The sequence below is a fragment of the Phalangium opilio genome, unplaced genomic scaffold, assembly GCF_054372755.1.
Source record: "Phalangium opilio isolate 3A_F unplaced genomic scaffold, DU_Popi_V2 ptg000070l_1, whole genome shotgun sequence".
Lineage (NCBI taxonomy): Eukaryota > Metazoa > Arthropoda > Arachnida > Opiliones > Phalangiidae > Phalangium > Phalangium opilio.
This window is the reverse complement of record NW_028324182.1, coordinates 11,188,404-11,210,460: the sequence shown is the minus strand read 5'-3', so window position 1 is coordinate 11,210,460 and position 22,057 is coordinate 11,188,404. Positions and strand designations below refer to the sequence as shown.

The window sequence follows — 22,057 nt, the reverse complement described above, 5'->3', positions numbered from 1 at the left end:
GGGAAATTGAACCCCCAAGGCCCGTATAAAGACTAATTACGAAACATTTCATCCAATTGATAATTCCATATTAAAAAAAACCATTGCTAATAGCTTTGAGCACGAAATTGTAATGGAGAAATTAATCCATACGATTCTCTATGGGACAATTTAAATGCCATATCTGCAATTACACTATAGGTCAAAGGTCATGAAATCTTTTTCGGTTTCCCAAACTGGGAATTTTGATTAACGTCTATCAATCAATAATAATTAAACGATTAGAATTGAATTAAGGAAAGATGAATATACGATATATCTGTAATTTCATTATAGGTCAAAGGTCATGAAATCTTCTTCGGTTTCCCAACTGGGAATTTTTATTAACGTCTATAAATCAATTATAATTAAACGATTGGAATTAAATTGAGGAATGATGATTATTTGATTATAGAGGAGGGTTTGTTATTAGAAATCAAAAGCCTATCTTTAATCTTATATAGAAAATGATCCATATATGAAAATTGATTTTCAATTTGGTCAGGCAAATTCTAAAAAAAAAAATATTCAAACGTCCCCTCTTGCAAATAAAACGCTCATCCGCAAAATTTCGTGCAAATATTCAGTAATGTTTACGTCTATTTGTTTCCTAATGACCCGTAGTCACTCTATCGCTACTTTCTCCTCTATTAAACAGGTAAAATATATAAAGAAAATATATCTCCAAAATCGATAGACACACGCATCACGGTGAAATTAGTTGGAAAGCCTTATTTGAAGTTTCAAAAGCTGCCTGGAACTGTCCCTTCCTCCCCTTCGTAACTCTGGTAAACGCAGAGTTAAATTAATGCCAAATGGCCTTAACTCCGCAACCCTCATTTTCTCAGATTTTACCCATTGGATTTTGGTATTTTCAAATGGAGAACTTGACCGTATCAAACCTTCAATTCCTAATGGTAATTGTAAATCCCCAGTGTCCATACTTGAAAGTTAATAGCTTATCATGAAAAGTCCATTTCTAATTGGGCAGGGGCGTGCCAACCACGGGGGGCAGCGGGGGCGAAGGCCCACGTTCAAACTTTCTACTCTATGGGACTCTAACATCAGGGAGCCATTTTGCCCATAGTCGAAAATGTTGGTTCGCCTCTGATTGGGCTTGGTCAAATGTTTGTAATGGGTCAAGTCACCTCTTAGAATGGTGTTAGGGACTTTACCACATTTGACCGTTCGACCCTGACCAACTCAACAAAGCGCGGGAGTTGCGTCGTTCCCGCTCTAATGTAAATTATGAAAGCTTGTCTTTTGTACAAACATACGGTTAAGCGAAGGTTCTACTTTACTCATAGCGGAAAACCTTTCCTCATTGTCATTATACACAGTAAAAAAAAAGCCTTTCTACCCCCCCCCCCTCCTTTAATAATATAACCTCCATTAAATCTAGCTCTCTTGTATAATAATAATCTCCTTCCACCCCATTTCTATCCATTTTCGCTCCTTCACGCGGAACAAATGGCGCGGACATGCTCGGTTAAAGCGAACCGAACTGAGCACGAAGCCTAAGCCGAGCTTCCAAGCTTTGCAACGAAGGACAGCCTTCCTCGCGTGCTCCGGATACGATCTGGACTTAATTTTTCTAAACTAGATCACCAATGGCAAGCTCGCATTCAAAATTATCCATTAGCAACCGGGAGGAGTTTAATCCCACTCGATAATCTTTCACTCCCTTTTCTAACTTGTCGCGATTTTAATCATTTCAATCCATCCACTCTTAGAACTTAATTCTAAATAAAACAAAGACAATTAATTACGCAATGCGATTTTTGCCTAATTAATAAAAATTAAACGCTTAAATATACCCTACTTCGTTATGCGTAAAGCTATCGACAAATATATATACCTAGACACCAAAATTTAAAAATAAATGTGCAAACTCAAAAGTTCAAATGTTTCGAATTTCAGTTTTGCGTGATAAATCGAGGAAAGCGGAAATAAGTTCCTATTTGACAGATATAAACGACGAATTATTGTTGTTTATTTATTTATTTGCATTCGATTTATCAAATCATGCAATACTAACAATAAATTGCCTCGAAATTCAAAGAGTTCAGATCAGTTTTATTTTTTGACCATGGGGATATGAAACAAAGCGGGGGGGAACGGTTACCAAGAGTAGGCGTGCTTACCTGAAACTTGCCCTAATTGCAAATAAGTCACGCGAAAAAACTTAGAGAGTACTGATCCATTATCTAAGCTCACTAGCGAATCATTAGTCGCCACGCTTCGAAGAATTCCAGGGACTTCAACCAATGAACGCGTTTAATCGATCACCAGGATAGCGAAATATTTTGACCGAGGCCTAGCTAAAAATTTCTAATTACAAAAGGGGATGAATCTTTCCTCTCAAATGGTAATGGCGTGCAAATTGTGAAAAACAAAAGGTTTAGGACAACAAACGTATGTGTACCGAGCCGAGTGTGCGTTCGATCGTTCTCCAAGCAATGGAGAGTACGATTCTACCTGCAACAATTGGCATTTTTAATCATCACGTCATTAAAATACACTGTTTGAACGAGATCTGAGAGAGATTTTTTCCTAAAATTGCAAAGCAAACGCCTGTAAAATCGCTTTCAGAACTTTCACCGGATCATTGGGGTAAAACATTTCTTTAGGGGCTGTTAGAGATAATATTCGAGTATATTTATCTACACTACTTGGTTAATATTTGCCCTTAGTAGAGACCCAAAAAATAAAAAATAAATATTATATAAATATCTTAATGATTTTGACTTCTGCGAGACGTATACGGTTTTATAATAAATTTCTCATTTTGTCGGTTTTGAAAATTAGAATCCAAAAGGTATCTTGTCGGTAATCATTCCGCGTGTAATGGTTAAATGGCTCCAAGCAGGACTAATAAATTCGAGCCCAGCAATAATTAAGTCTGATGATTAAAAAAAAAGGCAGACAAAAAAAATGTGTTTTCCCAAATTCGAATTATTTAAGTTTAAAAGATGAGATAGAGCCTTTACGTCAAGGCGGGTGATTAATGTTGTTATCATTTGACAAAGTGGCACATGCATTATTATATCGAAGAGTATGAAGAGAACCTATATTTATTTTAAAACTGTAACCAATTAAACTTAATTTTTGAAGATAAACCACTAAATTCTCTCAATATTCATCAATTCATTGGATTAATTTTTAGCTAATCTACTTTTCACGATTACATAACGCGCATGCTTTATAAAAACACAGTTCATTATCACTCGTTCACCAGGGTATCATCGCGGTCTAAACCTATTATTTGAAATCCCCATCTGCGGGAGCACGACGGAAAGCTAGAGCGATGGGCATGCACTTTTGCTGGCGTTTTGCACCCTACACAGATGCGACAGCGAGATACCAAGAGAGGAGAGAAGTCATTCGACCTATCCCCTCCCATTTTTCGGAGACATCGGTAGCCGTAGGGGCCAACACCGTCGACGAGAAAAACGAGTTCATATCCCGGGCATATCGACTACGACGAATCATCATCAAATCTTTATCATTTTCTTTTCTTCATCAAAAATTTAAGCGATTCTCATTTCGGGGTCGCGCTTCCGAGCCCCGATATCTCTTTGTCATTCCACGCGAGTCGCGACACTTTCCGAGACGTTCTTTGAATCCTTAAAAGTTTCTCTTCTCTCCATGCAGCATCCTCATCTCCGTACTCACCATCCAAAATAGACATTTGTCATCCCATAAAAACAGTTCTCTCCTCCTTCTCACTCTCCCATATTAATCCCCCTCGATCCTTTTAAAGGGCAAGTTTGACCGCAATTCGGATATTACTTAATGAGAGTACAAAAGGTGTCTAAATTGTTCCACGTTTATCATTTAGTTTGAATACTAAAATTAATCTAAATTAACATTAAATAGTTATTTAGATTATCTAAGGGGATTTAGTCTATTAAGGCATGCATTTTGTACTTCCAATTAAGTACAATAATATTTTAAACTCATGAGTTTTCTCCTTTACAGGACCAAACAGAACTTCCACCTAACTAACTAACCAACCAACCATCAGGACAAATTTCTCTACATCAGTGGGAGACCCATCGTGCAGATTGGCTTGCGGTAACTTCTTGGTAAGTCAAAAAAAGGGACAAGTTCTTGAGGTTCATTACTTCGTAGCAATTTGCCATAAGATTAATATAAATTCAACCCCGCACTCCGCTTCAATTTAAAAAATAAAAAAAAAAAAATAAAATAATCTATGGGTGCCCTTAACTTAATCAAGTATTCTTCTTCGAAATTTTTATCACAAAAACCCCTTCCGGCAATTTTGAGATCGTCTATTATATTATATTATGACTTTAAAGTATACCATATCTGAATCGAGCTAGGTATATAAACCAAAATCTTCTTTCGGGGTTTACCAACACGCATTAATTAGCGGGGAGTGTAATTAATTACAACACGTATAGTGTAACCTAGAGTGGAAATATTATAAAGTGTACTTGAAAAGAAAGGAAAAAGATTATTTTATAAATTTAAGAGCAGACCATAAAAGGAGAGAAATTAAACCGCCAATTTTTTCATGCAAATTAAGCTCCGACAAGATTAAAAAAAAGGAAATAATCACGACCATGGTTTAGAGGAAATAAGGGGGGGGATGGAATTTCATTAAAAACCCACCAAAATATCCTCGAGAATTTAATCACTATCAATTAATTAGCATTGACGGCCGCAGTCATTATTATAAATATCATATTAAAGGTCAAACGCATTCGTTTTCACCATAACAAGTTACTATAAAAAAATCTCCCAACGAGCTAGCACCCTGCGGCCCATTCACACTATGCAGAGGTGAGGTGTATCCCTCTAGGCTTTACTGAAATTATAGTTATATAATAATGGATATTGTGCATTTGTCTTTTTCGAATATATAGTTCAGTTAATTGTTTTTTGCGCAGGTTGAAGCCAGTTTTGTGTTAGCGTTAATCTAGCTTAAGTAAACGAACGGAAAACTAAACCCTTAAGCCAACTTCTTCTATGCCATTAAATATATAGTAGGAAATTCTACATAGGGATTAATAAGATGTACATTAACATTAAATTAACTAACTTTAATGCGTGCGTCATCGTTAAAAATTTGCGGAGAGTGCATACGAAAAGCGTAACCATATATTACACTTTTTAACCTATAATGCGAATGAAACTTAATCACTTTTTCACAATAAAAAGTGGTTTTTCACTCATTCCTTTCAACAAGTATATCATAATATTTGCGTAAAACACCTAGCTAATTTTCTTGAAAATCTCTTTTTATAATTAGTCGTCGTTATAACACGACCCAACAAGACCTTATAGTTATACCAGTTAAAACGCTTAACCGGAATATGTTAACAAGAAATATAAAGAAGTATATAATAATTAATTCCGGCTTTTGTAGAATGAAAATTTAGGTTGTACGGCCCGGGGACATTTTTAATTTCTAAAATATATATGTATGTACGGGAATAATACAAAAGCTCTCATTCTAATCAAGATAAGTATTCCATATCCTCGGAAAAACTCGATCGCGGCGGAACGCGGTGTGTGTAAAACGCCTTATAATTCAGTGGCGCCGCGGCATGCACTGACAAATTATTTAGAAATAAAATACGTAATAAATTTAAACAAAGGTTTTGCTTTGTGATAAAAAGAAAAAGGGGAAAAAAGGGCGCCCAGGTAAAATGGCCGCCGTCGACTTCCACTTAAGCACGAGTAAAATTAATATTTCTTTGAATGTTGAACTCTAGCAGAGTATATATAAACATGCACAAGCTTAATTCCTTTCGTTATTTGTTTGTACTTTTGAAGTTCAAATTTATTGCAAATTATGTAAAATTACTTAAACTAAAAACTGAAGTTCTTGGACCAATTTTTCACAAAGATCCATAGATCTTTCTTTTAAACGAGCCAGCTTCATAATATACCTACAATGCATAAATTATATTTAGATTGTTTGAATAGAAGTTTAAGGACTAAATGATTCACTAAAAATCTTGGTTAAACTGTAACGATATACAGTTCAATATTCATGAAATAATTTTATAAACTATATCATCTAAACATATAATAATCTAAATTATTCTTAGTTAAATACATAGAGTTCGTCGCGGCGACAATGTAGTTACTAATTTTTTTCCCAACTAAAAAAAAGGTCCACACCCTCTTGCTCGAAAGGTACAACCAGGAGTGAGTAAAGTCAGAGGATTGTGATCGAGCTGGAGAGGGGCAAATCCAGTGATTCTATAAGGGGAGGGATGAAGTTAGAGAGCGTAGCTGGAAAAGTTTCAACCGCGACACCAGCATCCGCCTCCCCTCTCTCCGACTTATCCAGCCGGCGGAACGTTGATGGACCCCGCACGGAAAACTATCGTCGCCACTTCAAAAGTGGACTCTCCACCGCCTAGATCGCCGACCCATTCATCCCGCTCCTCACCGTTTGATATTAATAACGCGTCGAGTACGGATTCGGATACTAATCGTTCAACTCTGACCTCCATGGTTCACTTTCCGTCACCCTTAACGGCATTGCCGAATTCCATCTCTCCGCATCGCGCTCCCGATCTTCCCAGCCTCTTCCATCATCCCCATCAACATCCCCAGCATCCCGCTTCGGCCGCTGCAGCAGCGGGATCCGCGTCTTCGTCTCTTGGAGGACCGGGAGAAGCTTTCTTATCTGCCCGAAATTTACACGCCATGATGCCCAGTAAGTGACCAATCACTTTCAAATTTAAACCCTTAAAATTATCGCGCTCATTTCAAAAATAAGCGAGTAATATAATGTTCGGGTTGCGATACCAACAATTTCAATTCACTCTTCCTTTAAAGAAATTGTAATTACGATTATAAAAACGTATATAAAACAAATGAAACCGCAGCTCGGGGTTGCCAAGATTCTAGCCATTAAAACTATTTACTCTCGTATTATTAACCGCGTAGGGGGGGTCTCTATAAAATACCTAATTACAATTTTATGCCACATGAAAGCCATGTATTTATTGAGCTGTTTGCGTTCATATTCCTAGGCCTATACACTCTTTCATCACACGCGAGCGGTTGCAGTATATTACGGTTCCATGCATGCACTCTCCGGGGATTTAAAAGGTTTTTATCTCTGTAGTTCTTGATATTAAAACTGACCAGAGGCTCGGGGTCTTGATTTTCCGACTCCCCATACAATCAGCGGCGTCCAATAGAAGACTCGTTAAATATTCACGAGCCATGCCAGCGATATCATAGCTATTCTCTTGAGAATACAGAATCTCGTGCGACGAATCAAAAATCGTCATTTTATAATTCTCCGCTCGTGATTCTGTTGTTCAATATGATTTATCCCCGATTATAAAATGAACAACAAGTTCTTGATCAAAATGTTCCTTAAATCCATATAGAGATAGCTAGGCGGCTTCACAATCAATGAACGTACATGAAAACCGAATCAGTTTTGATTTTGAATCTAGCTCGGTCGGCAAAAGTTTATGTCCAGCGAGAAGATTTAAGATCTGCATGCCATGATTGTTTCAGTTCCTTCGAACTATGAACCACGCCTCTTTCACCATTTGACAAAGAGAAGCCGTTTTCAGGGAGAGATAGGAAAGAAAAATAAAATTAGATATTTTTAAAACTCGATGATGGATCGGTTCTTATAGATTGGTCGAATATATATCGGTTTTGCCCCTCGGGGGGTCATCGCGAACCAAGTTTTTAACCCGCAGAGTGAAGTGATTGTATTTATTCCAATATCTAAAACGGATTTACATTCCGTTCGAATTGCGGTATTCGCTTTTTTAACCAATGAAACACTTAAAATTATTTGCTAAATCATGAGTAAAAATAACGAAGGATCCAGTGATTTGCAAGATTTTATATGGCTAGCGAGAAACAGTCAAAGAGCAGCGGGTTAAATTATATATTTTACTGTGATATAACTAGTTGAAGATTTGTCATTTTAGTTACTTGCATTATTTATACGTGCTTGTTATGAGATATTGCGAGTTTTAAGAGCAGTTACAAAAGTTGGAAAGATATTTTTTCAAAATATAGTATTTATTTAGTTAGTTCGAAATAACTAATCGCTACCAACGTGAAACCTAAGATCCGGTGTTTACCTAATTTGAATAAATTTACTTCCTCATACAGTGCTATTTATCGCGGTGTATAGTACTACTGTGATCTTATTTGTTAACCAAAATTTCACACGTTATAAATAATCTAAACACGAATGAATTATAAATCAAAGTCCCGAGTGATTGTAGTTAAATAAAATTATTTAAATTTTAATTTTAGACCAATTGTTTAACAGTTTAAATAGCAAATCTTCAACTAATTTTCCTCTTAATTCTAAACCGCTTCAATTAAAATTTTTTAACTTAATTGTGAACTTTATTATCCTTTCTGGTTATAACAGATAATCTAAGTTCTATGTACATGAACGCGGCTGCTTCGAGATTTAACGGCAGTGAACCTCCACCATCAATGCCGGGTCCGAGCACCGATCCTGGTCGGCCCGTTTTCTCGGACTTATCGACTTACAGCTTGCGTTCGTACGAAATCGCCAGACAATTGTTATCCTCGCAAAACGCTGTTAACAAAATCATTGGTAAAAATATATTTTTGAAAATATCGTTCGCGTGTAAACGAGAAATTTTAAATATTTAAAAGTTTGAATTTATAATGTATTTTCTTATTAGGTCGATATTACGATAGCAGTACCGTCAGACCAAGCGTTATTGGAGGAAGTAAACCCAAAGTCGCCACACCGACAGTCGTGTCCAGAATTGAACAATACAAAAGAGAAAATCCTACCATTTTTGCCTGGGAAATTAGAGAGAGACTCATCTCAGAAAGTAAGTACTTATTACTTTAGTACCACTTATCTTCCATATGAAGTTTTTAATTATTTAAAGTCTCAAATATAATTTAATTATTCCCCCTTATACATTCAATTAATTCTCTTTAAACCTCATAATTTAAATTAAGAAAGCCTAAATTCCTAAAAAATTACTTTAATTTAAATTTTAAGGGTTATCATTTTCGAGTTTCATAGTTTTTCTCGCCTATTTAAACACGATTTTTGATGTTAAAATTTAGTTAAGTAACGGATAAAATCTCATTAAGCAATAGTTATAGTGTAACAAATTTTTTTCGTGGCCCATTTAGGTGTTTACCAGCCTTTTTTGCATACATGAGTTTCGGTACTAAAATTTTAATTCAGTGTTGTTAAAAACTATAAATTAAATAAATCAACAGAAATTAAATTTTAAGTATTATTGTGGGGACCCGTCTAATTAAGTTATTCACGAATTACCCCTTTCGACCGCTTTATATCCTTCAAGCGTAATAAATTCTACGTTTAAAATTCTGTTCATCATAATTTTATCGTGGGATAAAATTCCAAAATAAATGGAACCGAAATTCCAAGATAGGTAATGGGGCGAAGTCAATTAATGGGGCACTGTACAATTAGCAGTATAAAAAAATTTACATTAAAAACCATGTATCTCTGATCGTTCCTAATCGACTGTCTTCAACTGAAACACAAATCAATTCAAAGAAAAATCCCAGTGATAAAAATCGTCCCCAAAATGTCTTACACCTGCCGTTTAATATAAAAAATAAAATGAGAAAAAAAAACTTCAAGGGCCACCGAATCTTTAGCATTTTAGAATCTCCGCCCACTTTCTATCTGTTTTTCTTTCTTCATTTTGTCAAGCGATAAAGACAAGGAGAAAAATTTTTGATCTCGTGTTTGAAAATGATTTCCGTTGCCCAAAAACCTTCCCATCGCTACCGACTAATGGCTGCATGGAAACTACAGATCTAGGCCAATCCCATCGCAAAAAGCTAATCTAATCTTTGATAGAAAGAGAAATCGCAAAGTAATTAAAGGTCTAGGCGAGCCTCATTGTTCTCGAAAAATCGCTAATAGTCGTTTAATTCCATTTAAAATAACCAAAAGAATGCCGCCGAAAACGCGCCCTTTTAAAGATATACTAAAATGGTCCAACCCTTTCTTCTAAAAATATCGATTTTTAGGCTGATTGATTTAAGAAAAAAGATCTTAAAACGCTCAATTTGAAAAAGAAAATTTTTAAAACGTTTGGTGAATTTTTTATATAGTGAATTCCAATAGTCTGCTCTGAGAACTCGTGGTTTGCTCTATTTCATCATTAAATCCGACATCAAATCGTTCTCAGAGTCATGGAGTTCGATCTAAAACAAAAATTACCATAGTTTCCGGTGCGGTTTTAACATTATTTTATTAATTACCCTCCAAAATATCTATGCTAATTTACAGCGCGATCTGTATACTGATCTGTCTATTAAGACAGATTAGTTCCGAGCGGAACTCGGGCCGAGCGCGCTACTAATGGAAGGCGTGAATAAGATTGAGAGAAGGTGATATTAATTTACCAATGGAATACAAATAAAAAAAAAATCAGCGTTTTCAGAGCAATCCGAGAGCACCCCGAGCAGTCGAATGGAATTCGCTAATAAACTCTATATATAATAATACACGTGACGCGAGATCCTTTTCCCAGCGCGTGAATTATTAAATTGCTCTATACATATTACTCGATGATACTAACAAGTAAAAAAAATAATAATAACATTTTAGTACATCTTTAAATATGTACCTTCTGCCTCGTAATAAAGTTGAAGGGCTTGTCTCTAACCTTTTTCTACTAATTCAGTTGTTAAATTCCAAGATAAAACGACAAAATTATTAAAAAAAGGTTTATCGTATGCTGTCGCCCTGGTTAATTTATTTTTTTTTTCTTATCGGCGTGGCGACATAGACAGTAATTAACTCTTAGATGTTTGAAAGCGTCAAAGACATCGCCAGAGAAAATATACCTTGTGGCAATTGGCAAAACGCGTTAAAGTTATACACGAGAACGAAACTGCTCGAAACGTTTCGTGTTAGCAATCATTTCCTGAGTACGAGTGTGTCTTCCAAAACATTTTTTTTTTCGTCTCTAAAAAAAATCTTTCGTGTGTCTCTCGTGTCATGCCCACCCTCCAATTTGCGAAACATCTTGTATAACATCGTGTCAAATTCGCGCTTGATGACCGCTTTTGATATTCTCTATTACTAGCACTTGTTTCTCTTATCAAGGGGTCGGACATAGACATTAGGATTTTTTAGCACGTACGAAATCTAATTCGGAATATATATAATATATAACAACGTGTTCACTAATTACTCTCCTAATTGTTGTTAAAGAATGCAGCGAAATTTCAAACTTCAAAACAAGTCTGAAAGATATAATTTTAACTCGTATAAATTCTGGACCCCAGAATAATCTTTAAGTAAATGCGCAAATGAGTTTTGTTATTCTGTTTGTTCTAGTATTTATTTGCGATTTACTTAAAAGGTATACTCCGGGGCTAGAATTTTTCTTTTTTAATCGAAAGATCGTATAAAATAATGAATGTTATCAATTAGAACCATGTTTCCATCTACAATATTAAAAAAGATACAAGGAGTAAAGTTTCTGTAATGGACACTATGCGTTAGGCTTCCCCGCGAAGCACAGGGGAGTACCCCTATTGGACGCCTAGTACCACCTGACGGATTCATCCAATAGGGGTACTCCCAGTGAGTGCTTTGCGGAGAAGCCTAACGCATTGTATCCATTAACAAAACTTAATCGCTTTGTATCTTCATTAAAATTTAGATAGAAACATGATTCCAATTAATATATTCATTATTTTATACTCTCTTTCAATTAAAACAAGTTGGGAAAACCAAAATATTACCTCTCCGAGTCAAGAGGTCTACTACTACAAACTTATTTACCCAGATATGGAGTTATTTCACTTTTTTGAAGTAAAAATTTACGAAATATTGAAGTAGTATTCCAAACATAGCAAACAGTAAAGTAGACGACATTTTACATCCAATAAGGATAAATCTTGGACACATGGAAATCAGTCAATGGGGAAAAGAACAGGAAATGAAGTCTACGCTTCAGCTGTTTACCCTATATTCTGGTAGCTACATTCACAACTGGTTTTCAGTGTAAACACAATCGTCTCGTCTCACCTCAACAATATTCTTAGTTTGCCAACACGAATGTTAACGTTAAATAACACCAAAGCTAAATTATACCCAGACGCACTAATAGTCATAGCGCACCGTAAAGAGAATAAAAAGTCTGTAGCTACTCGTTTACCACTAGCCCTTTTACTAATCTAATTGCCACCATGATCTTTTCTTCTATTATAAAATCTTTACCTGATTATTTAAGAGTGTATTTAACTTTCGGCTCACTCTGAACCGTTAATGTCTCTTCATTTCAGACACGAAAATCAAAGCCAAAAGTTTACTTCACTTCAGGCCTCAATAATTTACACTTTGTTTCACTAAGCCTATTGCGGATAATACTTGTTTTACCCGCCGGAGTCTAGGTCTTAGGTTTCTTCATGAAGTCACTAAACCAAGGATTATTCTATATACAGATGTCGTATAGCTTAAGTAATATATAAACAGCCATTTCAAATAACAATATTAAAAAAAATCTTTGGAATATCAAAATGAAACAGAGCTTTAAAGCTACAAAACTACTAAATGCATCATAATTACGAAAAATACTTCCACATATTCACTTTATATTATGTAAAAAGGGAATATTAAGGTTCTGTATGATTTCTTAACACATCAACACAAGGCTAACTGCTAACGCGACGCACTAGTGTAACAACGGACGGACACACACAGACAAAAAAATAAGCTGCTTTTTAACTCTTTCCGTATTAATTTTGAGATGAGAAACAAGATTATCTTAAATATTAAAATAAATATAATTAATATTAAATATTTTCTTCGTCAGTTGTTTGCCTTATTGAACGTTACATCGTTTTGATATAGAACAATTAAACATTCTAGAGAGACTTGACTAATATTGGCGTTTGAAATGAAGCATACGCCGGTTGCTTCGACTTACTCAAATAGGTAGTATATAAGGGATTCGAATCGCGGCTGTAGATAAGAACATCGCAATTGCGTGAACCTTGGAGGAAGACCCCTCCATTGGAAGGCTAGACGTTTCTCGTAACCCTAGCCGATCGCCGCGTATGTCTTAACCTTAAGGATGTTGGTGGTGTTAGAAGCCAGGTGTACAGACTGGTGTCCATGTGGGATGGACAAAAACAAAGACCAGAAGATGGTTGTGTTAGAAACCAGGTGTACAGACTGGTGTCCATGTGGGATGGACAAAAACAAAGACCAGAAGATAGTGGTGTTAGAAGCCAGGTGTACAGACTGGTGTCCATGTGGAATGGGCGAAAGACTAGAAGATGGTGGTGTTTAGAAGCTAGAAAGTTCAGACTGGTGTCCATGTGGGGTGGACAAATGAACAGTTGTTAGACAGACAATGGAGTTATAGCCTGTAAGTGGAATACAATTTCCGGGACTGTAAATGCGGTCTGGAAATTGAATACACGTTTGCTCCGATCTGCAAACTGCGAACGCGGTCACGTGGGTATAACAACGGACAGACAGACAGACAGACAGACAGACAGACAGACAGACAGACAGACAGACAGACACGTCGAATTTAGAACCTCTCCGTGACATACGTCACTCGGAGAGGTAAAAAGAAACATGCTAGCCCAGAGTATCCCTTTAAGCAAAAAAGGATAAGCAATTTTTGAGAAGTATCCCACCCTTTGTAAAGGAAACATCTGCGAGCGACAATTAAGAGCAGAAATAGACTAGAGTATTGACGTCGAGAAGACAGGGATAACACCACCGTCTTTCCTTTTCTTTCTATCATTCGGACACATTTTTCTGTCGGTCGGTTATACTTTGGTGGCCACCGTGTTTCTAGATTATAATAACATTATAACATCTGCCGCTCTCATTACGCCCTTCGTTCGTTTTGATCTTGTATTACATTATAGGGAGGAAGATGTTGATGACATACCCGATCATTAAAAGGTGACCCTAACCCGTAGTTACTGTACAAAACGACTATAATTTGATACGTTCAGTTACTTTGAATTCGACAAGAGGAGGGGAAAAGACTTCTATAATTTAAATTGGAGCAGATTTTATACCACTTCCGTTAGATTTTAACTTAAAGGTAGATTATAAATGTAGTAATACATTCTTACTAACCATTCAGTTTGCTTACAAACAACGTAGCTTCCCCAAATAGATTCTAGTACTGAAACCAGATAGAATCCCAATGTTTTATATCAACAAATTAACTTAAAGCTTTCTCGTAGTTCTGACCGCAATTAGCTTGCGAGACATGCATAATAAGTAATACATTCTTACTAACCATTCAGTTTGCTTACAAACAACGTAGCTTCCCCAAATAGATTCTAGTACTGAAACCAGATAGAATCCCAATGTTTTATATCAACAAATTAACTTAAAGCTTTCTCGTAGTTCTGACCGCAATTAGCTTGCGAGACATGGATAATAAGTTACCATTTTCCATGATTTGAACCCGGGACTTTCTGGGCAGTAGCTTAATGGTCACTGCTAGATGTCGGCTATGTCATAGAGCGTGAAAGCAAGGATGTTTTAGCGTGTAGTGGAAATATGGCGTTGTAAAATTTAAGAGCAAAGATAATTTAGTGGGGAGTTAGACTAACAGGAATGTTCGCCTAAAATAAGTCTGTACAAGGCAAAGATCCGTTCCATGACTAAATGATATACATATTAGAGCGCAGGAAATCAGAAGGTTTGGAAAAGCGGGATGGATCTCCAAGGCGTGAAAATAACCATTTCAATTCACCCCGCTGCGTGGTCTTAACTCTTCCATTTTCCACTGCGTTTACGCGGTACTTTGTCTTTCGAACGAATTTAGCTGTCAATGTGTAAAAATTTGCGGGAATAGATTCATCAATAGACCTAAACCTCCCCTTAAACCCTCATTATCGCCTATATACTATTGGGCATTTTTGAGTAAACACCCTTAATGTGTTATTTAAAAACAATTTCGTCGCCTTCTGGTTAGCGAGACGCGAGGCCCAACATTTTGGTATAATTTTTTTCTGATGGCAAGTGAGGGAGAAAGTGCATGAGCCTCGTTAGAGTCGAGAGAGCCATCGCTCATGTCGAATTAGCCTACTACTATCTTGGTAGCTCCTTTGTTCAAACAAATTATATTCTACTTAAGTGTAATTTGGAAGTTCAAACTCGGACGGCTTTGGTTCAAGGTTAACGCGATTAGTCGTTTGCATGCGTGAAAAATATACACACACTGTAATGTAAGATTCCATTGTGCGATTAGAGATGGTTTGGTATTAGGTGTACATGACGATATAAGTGTACATCTAAATAACAAGCGTCTTATATAGCATTCATATAGGCTATACCTGCTAACATCTAAACATGTCAATTCATCCTAAATGGCACTAATTTCCAGACTAAATTAATTATCAACTGTTTTTAAAAGTAATTTGAGTCTCTAACCTTAATTGTGAATAATTATGATAAACACGGTATGTTATTTTTGATAAAGTTTCCATTTGTGATAAGACTGAAGTTTCGAAAACTGGAAATTCGGAATCCGAGTGTCACGTTAACTTTTTAACTATAAAATGATAGCTCATTGACAGTAGAGGGTCAACACGCGAGAATTACATAAAAGGGGGAAACTAATATTAGATAATCATCAAAAATGCATCATTATCGGATGGAAAAAAATAGAAATGTCGCATCAATTTAAGCCTAACCGAGCCAAAACTTTGAGGGTCATTTAGTAATAATTTGCACCGCGTCGCGTACGATACAAAAATTAAGGTTGGTTTAAAATATTAAGTTAAAGGAAAGAATGGCCTTAAGCGTTGTCTGGACGGATTTCTTTGGGACGTTTTTAACTTCTTTTCCATCACAAGAAAAAAAGATAAAATATATGGATGGGAAAAAATATTTTTTTTCCGACCGCAGCGTCGTCTTTACACTCTCAGTCTCAGAATACAGAGAATGCGTAGAGAAAGAAAGGAAAAAAAAGTGTAGAGAAACCTTTTCTATCAACAGTTTTTCCACCTGACACCTAAGGGCGAAAGCTCGACGCTTCTTTTCTCTTTCTAGCGCTTTAGAAAATGAACCCTTGCCGCGTCGCCGCCGCCACCGACTATACGCGGTAGCCCGCTAATTATCGTCATTTACTCGCGTGATGGATTGCCCTGGCAAACACCGCCAACCTTGCAAACTCATCCCCTACCTGTAAATATCGCCACCATAAGAGTTTTAAACTTAAAGTCTACTCGCAAACGCAGAAACCGAAGATATGAAACATCTCTATTGTGTGTCCGCAGCGCTGATCCAGGCTTCCAGAGTTTGTAAATATAAAACAAGTTAGCGAAAGAGACCAGCGGTTAAAACGTATAGGGAAGCTATAGTTGCTACATTTCATAGCCATCATTTTCTAAAATGGCGAAGTTTAAGCGGCTTGAAATATGAATCAGTTCTCGGATTTTTATAGTTATATCTAGTAGTTCAATTGCTAACACACTGTTACCACAGAGCCAGTTATCCCTATTTTTAGATAAACCTAATGGGCAGGAAGGTGAAATGTTACCTTACAGAACTGAGCCCTAACTCTGTTAAGTCAGAAAAAAATTCAGAATTAGGGGCTTTCGTGCTAGATGGAAAACTACTTGAAAACTTCAGATTTATCTATTTCTGATCAGTGAAGAAATTCATCTTTACCGACCAAACGCGTACGCGTACTTCAAAATTCCCCTTATATTATCAACAGCGCATAAAGAATAAGTAACATACAGCCCAGTCGTTTCGGTGGGGAAATGACGGAACCTATTATTATAGATTTTTTTCTCTCCCAACATCTATTAGTGAAGATTTTAGTTCAAATTGAGGGTGCAGCGTAGCTAAGGGTACTTTGCTTTACAACAGACATCGTAAGGAATACGTCATTACATACGGAATATTTAGAATGGTAGATCCCAGACAGTATTGACTGGTAGCTTCGACGGCTAATTTCCATTTTTGGACAAATTTCATTAAGGCGGGTTTTTTTTTTAACTTCACAGTAACGCAAAAAATTATGATAAATGTACTCACAATAGTGTAAATAAATCTTGAACTTCGTTATTTCCAAGAACTCCTTTATAATTCCACTGATGTAATAATAAATATCTGTAAATAAAATATAACAAAACAACAAAACAAGGGTTAATATTTACGTGTATAACGACGTAAATAATTTTAGGGGCGTTGTTTTCCTCATTTACAAATTTGAATTAAATAGCATTGTTTAAAACCACAAATAACCCGCGGGTGTTTATATAAAATTGTATTATACAGTATATATATTACATATATACTCTACTAATTGTTATACAGCGAAAATTAATGATTAGTTCATGGTGTTTTAGGACGCTGAAAAAGTTGAACACACTCGTTAACAAATATTTCTCTACTGGAAAAGTTTGTTAAGTACGTGTTGATGAAATTGGTATTATAACAATCAGGGAAAGATTTAATTTTAGAAGTAGGAATGGAGAACAGAGTAATCTGGGCGCGCGTCAAAGTCCCTGGCCCTCTTCCACATGACGGGGGGGGGGGTATGAAAGAAGAGGCGGGTCATAGCGACAGAGGTAAAAGGGGATTACGTATTTTTCGCCATCCCCGTAAGCAAAGTCATCAAAACGTAGTTTAAGTGAGCCAATAAGATAATTTAAACTTTTAGTTACGTGTTGGAGGGAGGGGCTCTTTACGGGGCTATGAGTCGGACTGAAGTAAATACTAACCGTTCTCCATTCCTACTTCTAAAATTAAATCTATCCCTGTAACAATTAAGTAACGAAAGTAGAAAACTGCACAAAGTCCCCAATTCTAATTAGTCTTCAATACATTTTCCCGCCTTTTACAAACTTTTCGCGGTTTTTTTTCTACAGTTCGGTTTCTCGTGAAAAATAATTCACGAGAAATATAATTCGTCTTACTTTCCGTAACGCGTAATCTTATTTAAAGGTAATACAGGCAAGTTTAATCTGACTAATAAGTTAGTAACCCATTATTAAAGTGTCGCTATAGCCCCTTAAGAAAAGTGGGATGAAAATTCACCATAAATTAGTGAAGTTTATCACAAGATGATGATAGCAGTGGAAGATAAAAAAAAGTAACCACAACTCCAGAGGGCGACGAAATTCGTTCCTATTAAATGCTTCTTTATATTATCGCGTGTTTTAATCGTATACAACTAGTGATTTCCGAAGAAAAGAAAAAAAAAAAAAAACAGGATCAAAAATAATACCTTTCTTATATTTAGGATAAGGGATAAGAGTATAGCATTATTATTAGGAAAATTCGATGATAATTACGGTCAAATAGTTTTGCCTTTCTCTTTCACCAGTTTTAATTTTTTCCCATACTTCTTATACTGTATATTTGGTCGCCGAACTATGTTTGATCGCTCTTTAAGGCGATTTGATTGATGTAACTTTAATAGTACCCACTATATACTACTAAAAGATTTATTTTTTGCATTTAAATAAAGGTTTAGAGAGTGCACGTAGATCCCTAAGGCTATGTCCTGATCCTAATTAAATACCGACCTACACGCTGTATATATAAATTTATATAGCTCCATTGGAATTTCCCAAGTATTAGTTCTATTTGTATAGGAACTGATTAAAAAAGTGAGACTGAATTAATAAATAGGTGTATCGATACGAGTGTTAAATTTAGGTTAATAAAAAATGTATACATTAGAGTTTCACCGAAGAGGGTGTAAAGAGGGGGAGTAGGCAAGGTGCTTTTGGGAATTTTATCTTTTCATTTTTATTAAGGCCGACTTCCAGCAAAAAGGGTTCTAGCGAACTGAAAACCGAGCATTGAGACTAACAATGAAGCGACCGTGCCGATCTTCGAAGCCCCGCTGGGTCAAAAGTTGGAAGGGTTCTCGCTAACTGAAAGCCGTGCAATGTGGTTCTAGCGAACTGAAGATGAACAATAGAAATCCTTTTAAATTTATTTCCTCTCGTATTTTTGCTTTCCCCTGAAGGAAATTCTCTATTGTTCATTTTCAGTTCGCTAGAACCACATTGCACGGCTTTCAGTTAGCGAGAACCCTTCCAACTTTTGACCCAGCTTTCTACTCCCCCTCTTTATACCCTCTTTGATTTCACTCATCCTTGAGTAAATTTGGAAGTTTTAAACGCGCCCGCGCCTTCATTTCCAAAAAAAAAAAAAATACTTAAATTAGGTAATTAAGTCATTATAAAAGATGTTAGACTCTGATTACACGCGCGACGCTGTGGCCAATTAAAAGGAGTTATAATAAGCTAAGACAATTATATACCCTTAAAAATATCGCTATAATATAATATAATGTTCGTGGTTATTAGTGGTTTTCTTTTAGTTTTTCCCTACGGTTGTTGGGCGACATACGTGAGTTAGTGGGTGCTCGTTTTAATTTCCTCCGTAGCCGATACAAAAACTGGGTGCGATAATTGATATTAGAAAAGATATCGCGTATACTGTAGGGTGTGGTCATTATTTGGGAAACGGGTTTCGCGCTACAAAAATTGATATAATTTATAGGTATTTAGTTTTGCGCGCCTGTGTTTGAACTTAAACTTGATTATAGCTAGGTCCGAGTACCTGCTAGGTATAAACAAGAAGTGATATCTAGTTTATTAGGGAGAAGGTATAAATTCGCCACATTTCCAGCTTTATCTCCAGTCCAAACGAAAACTCACGTCAGCGCGACGCGAATGACGAAAATTACAATCATATTTTCCGACTGAGGAGAGGCTGCGAAATAGCCCGGCCTCCTTTTACGTCCCCCTTGGGACTGGGACTATGCGTCACGAATACTTAGGCATCTTATACCTTCTCCTTAATAAACTAGATATCACTTCTTGGTATAAATATGTATAAGCCTACAACAAAAAACTATTTTATTTCAAGGTTTATTATCTAAATTATAGAAATAATTTTGTTTTTAAATTCTTTCACAGATATCTGCACAAATAACACAGCACCAAGCGTCAGCTCAATCAATCGCATTTTACGTAATCGTGCGGCCGAGAGAGCAGCGACCGAGTTTGCCCGAGCAGCGGGGTACGCTGGGATATACAACCCTTACGCCGCGGCAGCTTTCCCGTGGTCATTACAAGCAGCGGCCGTTGCGGCCGCCTCAACTTCCGGTGGAGGACAAGGACGACCCGTATGGCCTCAACCCTTCCCTGGACATCCTCTTCAACCTCCGGGCCTTGTTGGATTACCCCCGGGTGTCCTGGGCGGTTTTCCGGGACTGAGAGACCCGGTGGAATTGGGATTACTCGGTTTAGACAGAGACGATGATGGGTCGTCGGACAGTAGCGATCGACCGAAATTTCGACGCAACAGGACAACGTTTAGTCCCGATCAGTTGGAGGTATTAGAGGAGGAGTTTGAGAAAACGCATTACCCTTGCGTCAGTACTCGAGAGCGATTAGCTTCAAAGACAAGCCTATCTGAGGCCAGGGTCCAGGTAAGATATTATTACCAAATTCTCAGTTACAATCTTGGAAAGGGCTTAAAATTATATAGAAAAACACTTAAAACAACTTTGAAATAAGATCCTTCCAATAATATAGATGGTTTACACACATGGAGGATTCAAACCATTTGCACCAGATGGTCAGGCTACCTGGAGGACAAAAAGGACACGGGTTTCTGACCTCCAGGTAGCCCGGCATCCTAGTGTAAATGGTATAAATCCTGAAAATGCAGTGATTTTAGGCTAATTTTACACAAAAATATAACAACAGGTCTGGTTCTCTAATCGCCGCGCAAAATGGAGAAGGCACCAAAGAATGAACCTTTTGAAACCAGGTTCAGTTCCATCGTCAGCAATGGCTCGTGAGACATCACCTCCGTCCTCTCCGACCCCTAGTTCCGGAAGGTCAACACCCGAAGCGAGAGGGGCAAGTGCCTCCCAATCTAGTCAATCTTCGTTACAAACTTCATCATCCCTAGTTCGAATGGGTGGTGCCCATTCCGCCTTTAAACCGACGACGGCCGCCACCAGTTCTACCAGTTCATGCACCATCAGGAACTCCACCTCCTCAACCTCCAAAAAAGACGATTTTAGACTCGAATCAAATCATTTGATACCAAAAAAACACTAATTAGCCTTTCATTAATTAAAGTAGTATACGTTCGTTTAAGGGGAGAGTAAAATACTCAGCAAATAAAGTGTGAAAAGAAAAGTTCGAACTTTGATTATAAGTGAACATTACGAACTAATATAATACGAAGGTCAACATGAAATTTCGCGTGCTATTTCAACTCACACGTGACCTTAAAAATATTTAACTATTGTAAAAATTTCCGCCATTAATACTCAAACGCCGCTCAAAGTGTACATTAAGTAAATCAAATTAAAATTAACAATTAAAAAGTGACGCCAACGCACACCCAACCGTCCATAAATTAAAAAAAAAATAAAATTAGGTTGACGCGCTTAATTTAGCTTTTGTTAAAACGAACATGATAATTCAAAAAACGTGTAATTCAACAGTATATTAAAAATCATTTAAATAAAAATATCGAGAAGCGACGCTAAACGTTTTCATTTTCCTTTAGGCCTAATTTTAAGAGAAAAAAAAATTTACGTCTATCTTTATATACGTTTAAAAAACCGCTAATGGGAAGAATGTTTGGTACAACTAACGAAATTCATGATGGACCTCATTCAACACCCGGAATTTGCCAATAGCGACGAGTAAGTATATGATAAACCAGCTTAAACTGAGGTAGGATTACGTTCCACGAGGTTGAATACCGCGATTGAACTAAACATTTGAATAAATTCATTAGCGCGCGGGTATTCGTCATTGATAGAGATTATAGTCTCATTAGAACACGATTACGATAAAAAAGATAGGATAATTTGTTGGATTCTTTTCTACCAATCTCTCATCATTACAAAAAAAACTATTTTGGCAAACCCGTAAATTATACGTTTTAGTTAACGTTAAGGCAAACTAATAGTTATACTATTTTAGGCCCTTCTTCTTTAAGAACAGCGTGGAAAAGAACAATCTGAGCATGGAATTACAGAGTGAT

At 36.7% G+C, this 22,057-nt stretch overlaps 1 protein-coding gene and 1 long non-coding RNA gene across 3 annotated transcripts; both read left to right on the top strand.

Annotated features, from left to right (window-relative positions):
* Window positions 1-4,006: 4,006 nt before the first annotated feature.
* Window positions 4,007-21,547, top strand: LOC149661620 (paired box protein Pax-6-like). 2 transcript variants are annotated; one of them, XM_089843146.1, is made up of 6 exons: window positions 4,007-4,106; window positions 6,167-6,718; window positions 8,420-8,611; window positions 8,703-8,858; window positions 19,963-20,477; window positions 20,758-21,547. In XM_089843146.1, the coding sequence occupies exons 2-6, from the start codon at window positions 6,361-6,363 to the stop codon at window positions 21,115-21,117; spliced, it is 1,581 nt and encodes a 526-aa protein (XP_089699272.1). In that variant the 5' UTR covers window positions 4,007-4,106; window positions 6,167-6,360; the 3' UTR covers window positions 21,118-21,547. The 2 variants fall into 2 exon arrangements, with proteins under 2 accessions (XP_089699272.1, XP_089699273.1); XM_089843147.1 differs by lacking the exons at window positions 4,007-4,106; window positions 6,167-6,718 and adding an exon at window positions 7,776-7,911.
* LOC149661621 (uncharacterized) lies at window positions 11,738-12,190 on the top strand. Its single transcript, XR_016368961.1, has 2 exons — window positions 11,738-11,845; window positions 11,924-12,190. It is a non-coding gene; the product is annotated as an uncharacterized LOC149661621 (long non-coding RNA).
* Window positions 21,548-22,057: the final 510 nt, after the last annotated feature.

Coding starts and splice junctions, on each gene's coding strand:
- LOC149661620 (XM_089843146.1), top strand. CDS start 6,361: ATGGACCCCGCACGGAAAACTATCGTCGCCACTTCAAAAGTGGACTCT. Junction 6,719..8,419: donor TTTACACGCCATGATGCCCA/GTAAGTGACCAA, acceptor TGGTTATAACAG/ATAATCTAAGTTCTATGTAC. Junction 8,612..8,702: donor CGCTGTTAACAAAATCATTG/GTAAAAATATAT, acceptor TTTTCTTATTAG/GTCGATATTACGATAGCAGT.